Raw genomic sequence first — 6,900 nt, 5'->3', positions numbered from 1 at the left:
TTATATAAGGTCAGATAATATAGTAGTTAAGCAGCTACGTGATTGAAGCTTCGAAGCAGGGGCAAGAACATATTTTCTTCGGGTATCTTTCTTTTATTTTGGGGACTTCGAGATCCCTGACGACTTTCATGATATCCTGGGATTCTGATGAGATCCCAATCATTTGATCTTGGGCCTTTGGATTTGTGCTTCATTGCAACGTGGAGTAATTTCTTTTCCTGTTACAATCACAAAGACTTGAAACTAAAGGACACCTTAGACGATCAATCATTTTGATCAAAAGCTCCCGTCAGTCGATTGATTAAAGTATGATTGACCATCTAGGAACCAATTGAGTCATTCAAACTTTCTATCAATCACCATCAACGCTTGACTCGAGCGTCAAATAGGTTCCTAGACGGTTAATCATGCTTTAATCAATCGATTGACGGATGCTTTGGATCAAAATGATTGACCGTCTAGGGTGTCCTTAAAGAAACATCAAATCCGTAATAGCCGTGGCTGATTCGGGAAAGGCGGAGACGGAAAGACGGAAAGGCGGAGTGTATTACCAAAAGGATTTCCTCTGTTGAGTGTTACGCTACTCAGGTATTCTATTCATTTTGTTTGTGAAAGCAGCAGAGCATGGACTTGCATATTTGTTTTTTTGTTTTTCTAGCCCTGTGTCTGCTGCTGTCAGACGTGAGTAAATTTGATTTTCTGAGACTTGTGTGGGTTATTTGCGTTGTGAAAGGATGGTGTTCAAATTTGTAGGTTCCCATTTCAAACGGAAGAAACATAAAAAGTAAGAACAAACATAAATGTATTTACAAAAAAAAACATCTGATGATAAGAATTATTTAGGTTAAATTAATAATTTGGAAAGCTTTGGGTAAATTGAAATTAAATAGTGGTAAGGCTTTAAAACATAATACAAAAACAGTAGTCTTCTAAGACAGTTGTGGTTCTACCACATTTTATGCAACGTAATTTTTAAACAAAATGGGCTAATTTAAAAGCCTTTCAACCTTCAATCCAGATTTATATCAGCAGGTCTTAAGAGTTTACAGCATTTGTGTCGGCACTTTCAGAAATTATCTAACAAGGGGCAAGCCTGCAAACATTGACGTGAATGAAGGGGGATGGAATAAAAGCTTTTTCGCCAAAAAATGTGTAATACTGCATGCGACTGCTAAAACGCAACTCAGTGAATAATGCTCCCCTCAAATGGATTAAGAGGGGATATGATCCCTTTCCCTTTGCGTGCCCATTATGCACAAGCATAAAGTGATTTTAAAAGGATTAGAAATGGAAATAGAGAACAAAAGTGAGGCCAAAGATTTACCTTGTTGGGATTAGCATAAAAGTAAAAACTAAATATCCTAAAATGTTTTGAAAATTTGAATAACTTGGCGTTTATTTTTGTGTATAAAATTTGTGCAACAATTGAAAAAAATGAAAAACTTTAACTTGAATATTCAATTTTTGTGCTGAAAAATATTTTAATAAATTTAAGTCTTTTGATATGCCCCTTTCCAGTTTCGCAGGGATCATAAACAATCATCGCTGTGTGTTGTTGTTTTGCCAAGCTCGTTGTTTCCAGAAGAAAAAAATAAATAGATTAAAAATGGGTTATGCAATTTTCGTGAAATCTTCAAAGACTTCAACTCAGCAAATACATTTTAGCCCTAAGGAGAAAGAAGCATTTTCTCGCTTAAAATTTGAATTTTCTACTAATTTGTATAAACATTTTAACAAATTCAATTCCCAAAGCTATTAAACTGTAGACAGTGTCGTATCCAGGAATTTGTTTGGAAGGGCGAGGGGGTATTTACAAAAAATTTTTTCGGAGAAGGGGAGTTATAAAAAAGAACTTTTAAAACCGCATCAAAAGTTTGTTTATATTCATTTTTGTTCCGTTTTTTTATGAGTCGGACAAACAAAATTTTGTTGGGGGGGGGGGAGGGGTTCAAACTCCCCCCCCCCCCTGGATACGGCCTTGATGTCAGCCTCGTAAAGCGAACATGGCATTTTAGTTTATGACTGCCTATAGATTTCCGTACATTTTTTTTCCCAGAAAAAATGGCCTCTACCATACTAAATATTAAAGGTTCTTCCAAACGGAGGGAATGTAAATCCAAAAACAATCAGATACATTCTTGGTGGAATTCTAGATGAGGGGCTTTTTGCCATCTAGAAAAGACTTCAACGAGTCGAAGAAAGGAAACTTTTGGGAATGAATTCAGAAAACCAATTAAGCTCCAAAGACATGTTTTCCAGCTCTTACATATTCCTCCTCCCTATTTCTATGGCTTAAAAAATCTCTGTGCAATAGTAATCAAAAGCCTAAAACAACATACTTTTTAAATAAATAGATAAAGCAGTTCGTGGTAACGAACCGTTTGATACGCCCTAGCTCAATTTAGTAACGACCGACCCAGCTCAATAGTAACCGAAACACTAAATAACGGAATCTCTCTTTTTAAAAAATAGGGGAAACATCCCCTAAAAGTCATAGGACCTTAATGAAAATAACTCCATCAGATTCAGCGTATCAGAGAAACCTTACTATAGAGGTTTCAAGCTCCTATCTACAATTAAATAAAAAAACAAGTTTTTTAAATTGAAAGTAAGGAGCGACATTAAAAATTAAAAAGAAAAGAAATTATTCCGTATATGGAAGGGGCTGTCCCCTCCTCGACGCCTCGCACTTTACGCTAAAGTTTTTTATTTTTTTAAAAAATAAAGTTGAGACAGAGTCAAACTTTAGCGTAAAGAGCGAGGCGTTGAGGAGGGGACAGCCCCTTTCATATACGGAATAATTTCTGTTCGTTTTAAGTTTTAATGTCGCTCCTTACTTTCAGTTTAAAAAACTTGTTTTTTTTATTTAATTTCTGATCGTTTTTTAGTTAATGCAGCTTTTATTTGCATAAAAATTTTACTTTTCTTTTGCTAAATGGATGTCTTTACAAATTAACTTGCGTACTAACTTCTATATTCGTATATTTTTCTTCTGGCAAAAAATACAAAGTTGCAGATTTTTGCAGATATGATCTTGAAGCCTTTGTAATAGTGTTTTCTGATACTCTGAATCTGACTGTGTGATTTTCATTAAAATTCTTTCACTTGTAGGGGATGTTTCCCCCATCTTTAAAAAATCTAGCAAATTTTCCCAAGATCGTAGCCTTTGATGAGTAATACTAAACTTAATAAAATTTATATATTTAGGATCAGCATTATAAACACATTCTTTTGATACATTTATTGACATCAAAATTCCGTTTTTAAAAGTTTCGATTACTATTGAGCCGTATCGCTTGTTTTTTTATTGTTTTTTTATTACGTATATTATATTACGCATATGAAGGGGTTCTCCCCTTAATCAATACCACGCTCTTTACGTTAAAAGTTAAAAAAAAATTTTATTCACAAACCCCTGAATCACAAAGGCCGTTTAATTAGAATAGATATCTCTTTTGAAAGCACTAAAAAAAACTGTAGCGTAAAGAGCGAGGTATTGACTTTGGGGAGAACCCCCTCACATACGTTATAATTTCTGTTCGTTTTAAGTTCTAATATTCCTTCTTACATTTCAGTTGAAAAAACTTGTTTTTTTTCTTTAATTTCTGATCGTTTTTTAAATAATGCTTGGAAATCCGGCGCCCCCTTCATAGAACTGTCCCTTACCCCAAAGAAACATCCTCCATGGAAATATTCTCCAGAGTAACCCCCTCCTCTAGCCCCCCCTCCAGAAAAAATCCTTCCTGAAAATGGTTGTATACTTCCCAATAACCAATAAATAATGCTGGCAAGTCCGGTGCCCCCTTCATGGCAAATTCCCTTCCCCCATGAACACTTCCTTCATGAACAGATCCTCCAACATAACCCCCGACCCACCCTTACCCACCACAACCCCAAAAAAAAAAACCAGAAAAAATCTTTATACATACCAAAAAACAATACTATATGTTAACAATGGGTAAAGTTCATAACTTTTAGCCCTCCCTCTGGGAACTTCGGGGGATTAAGTCATCATAAAAGACATATTTATCATATTTTCGACCATGCTGAACAAAATGGCTATCTCAAAATTTTGATCGGGTGACTTTTGGAAAAAAATAAGCGTGGGAGGGGACCTAGTTGCCCGCCATTTTTTGGTTACTTAAAAAGGGCACTAGAACTTTTAATTTCCGTTCCAATGAGCCCTCCCACGATATTCTAGGACCACTGGGTCGATACGATCACCCCTGGGAAAAAAAACAACAAAAAAACAAACAAACAAATAAACACGTATCAGTGATCTTTCTTCTGGCAAAAAATGCAAAATTCCACATTTTTGTAGATAGGTGCTTGAAACCTCTACAGTATGGTTCTCTTATACGCTGAATATGATGGTGTGATTTTCATTAAGGTTCTATAACTTTTAGGGGGTATTTCCCTCTTTTTTTGAAAATCAGCCAAATTTTCTCAGGCGCATAATTTTGATGGGTAGCACTAAACTTGATGAAAGTTATATATTTGAAATCAGCATTAAAATATAATTCTTTTGATGTATCTATTTGTATCAAAAACCCGTTTTCTAGAGTTTCGGTTACCATTGAGCCGGTTCGTTACCACGAACTGTTTGAAAATGTGCAATTTTGTATTTTTTGTCAGAAGAAAGATCACGGATGCGTGTTTATTTTATTTTTTTTTTTCAGGGGTGATCGTATTGACCCAGTGGTCATAAAATATCGTGGGAGGGCTCATTCGAACGGAAATTAAAAGCTCTAGTACCCTTTTTAAGTGACCCAAAAAATGGAGGGCAATTAGGCCCCCTCCCACGTTCTTTTTCCCCAAATTCACCCCATCAAAATTTTGAGATAGCCATTTTGTTCAGCATGGTTGGAAAATATAATAACTATGTCATTGAGGATTATTTAATCCCCCACAGCCCCGGGGAAGGGCTGCAAGCTATTGACTGTCCAGTCAATAACTTGCAGCCCTCCCCCGGGGCTGTGGGGGATTAAATAATAGTATTGGTTATTGGGAAGTATACAGACGTTTTCAGGAGGATTTTGGTAGTGGGGGCGGGTCGGAGGTTACGTAGGAGGATCGTTCGATGGAGAAAGCTTTCATGGGGAAGGGACATTGCTATTAAGGAAGCACCAGATTTCCCAGTATTATTTAAAAAAAACCATCAGAAATTCAATTAAAAAACAATTTTTTTCAACTGAAAGTAAGGAGCAACATCAAAACTTAAAACGAACAGAAATTATAACGTATATGAGGGGTTTCGCCCCCTAATCAATACTTCGCTCTTTACTCTAAATTTTTCTAGCACTTTCATAAGAGCTAATTTTTCTAATTAAACGGCCTTTGGAATTAAGGGCTTATTCTTAAAGGATTGGAACAAAATTCGAACTTTAGCGTAAAGAGCGAGGTATTAACAAGGGGCTGAACCCCCTAATATACGTAATGAAAATATACGAATAGTTAAGTTCGTTACGTAAATTAATTGGTAAGTTACGTATATTTATTACTAATAAATACATTCGTAAATAAAATTAAAAGTTATAGTGCTTATTTTAAGTAACCAGAAAAAATGAAGGGCAACAAGGCCCCCTCCTCCACCCCTTTTTTCTCAAAATCGTCCAATCAAAATTTCGAGACAGCTAATTGGCCAAAAAAAGTAAAATTAATATGCAAATTTCGTTTAAATTATTCATGTAGCCTACTGTGAGCCAAAATCAAAACCTAAATTAATTTAAAAACGTTCAGAAATTAAATAAAAAAAAGAAGTTTTTTTTAACTGAAAGTAAGGAGTGATATTAAAGCTTAAAACGAACAGAAATTATTTTATATATGAAAGGGGCTGGCCCTTCCTCAACGCTTGCTCTTTGCGCTAAATTTTGACTATTTATAACAACTCTATTTTTAAAAAAAATAAAACTTTAGCGTAAAGAGTTAGGCGTTGAGGAGGGGACAACCCCTTTCATATGCGGAATAATTTCTGTTCGTTTTAAGTTTTAATGTCGCTCCTTACTTTCAGTTAAAAAAACTTGTTTTTTCTATTTAATATATAAAAGAATCGTACTCTAGATACATCAAAATAATTGGATTTTTATGTCGATTCCTAATATATAAAATTCATTAAGTTTAATGCTACCCATCAAAAGCTATGAGCCTAAAAAAATTTGTATGATTTTCAAAAAAGAGGGAGAACCCATAAGAAGTCAAGGAATCTTACTGGAAATCGTATCATTGGAGTCAGCATATTAGAGAACCCTACTATGGAGGTTTCAAGCTCCCATCTGTAAAAGTGTGAAAGTTTGTATCTATTAACAGAAGAAAGATCACCAAGATTACGAATGCATGTTTATTGGTTTTTGTGTTTTGATTATATTTGTTTTTTCTTGTTTCTCTGTTTTCACAAGGGCGGATGTTATCGAACCAATAATCTTAGAAGATTTGAGGGGGCTCATTATAAAGGAAATACAAGTTCTAGTGCACTTTTTAAGTGACCAAAAATATTGGAGGACAGACAGCCCCCCCTCTCCCCAGGGTCCTTTCTCTGTCAAAGTCATCTGATAAAATTTTGAGATAGCCACCTTTCTCAATATAGTTGAAAGATCCAGTAACTATGCCTCTTGGGATAACATAGACCCCCACAGATCCTTGGGAAACAGCTATAAACTATGAAATCTTCCAATTGTTTACATATAATATTTGCTATTGGGATATATATATATATATATATATATATATATATATATATATATATATATATATATATATATATATATATATATATATATATATATATATATATATATATATATATATATATATATATATATATATATATATATATATATATATATATATATATATATATATATATATATATATATATATATATAAGGGGGGCTAGGGGGTTTG

The 6,900-nt window shown here is 34.3% G+C and overlaps 1 protein-coding gene across 2 annotated transcripts in view; it reads left to right on the top strand.

Moving 5' to 3' along the window:
- Window positions 1-614: 614 nt before the first annotated feature.
- Window positions 615-6,900, top strand: part of LOC148954744 (uncharacterized) — a 62,335-nt gene continuing 56,049 nt past the window's right edge. For both annotated transcript variants that reach the window (XR_016141589.1, XM_089087231.1), the window contains exon 1: window positions 615-681. Coding sequence is in view for 1 of the 2 variants with exons in the window: in XM_089087231.1 (XP_088943357.1) it covers window positions 625-681 (57 nt within the window). In the remaining variant the exon portion in view is untranslated. The remainder of the gene's footprint in view (window positions 682-6,900) is intronic.

This window comes from Artemia sp. Qi Xiang Cuo, chromosome 3, assembly GCF_049724085.1.
Source record: "Artemia sp. Qi Xiang Cuo chromosome 3, ASM4972408v1, whole genome shotgun sequence".
In the NCBI taxonomy this organism is placed as follows: Eukaryota; Metazoa; Arthropoda; class Branchiopoda; order Anostraca; family Artemiidae; genus Artemia; species Artemia sp. Qi Xiang Cuo.
This window is presented reverse-complemented; position numbering and strand designations above follow the sequence as displayed.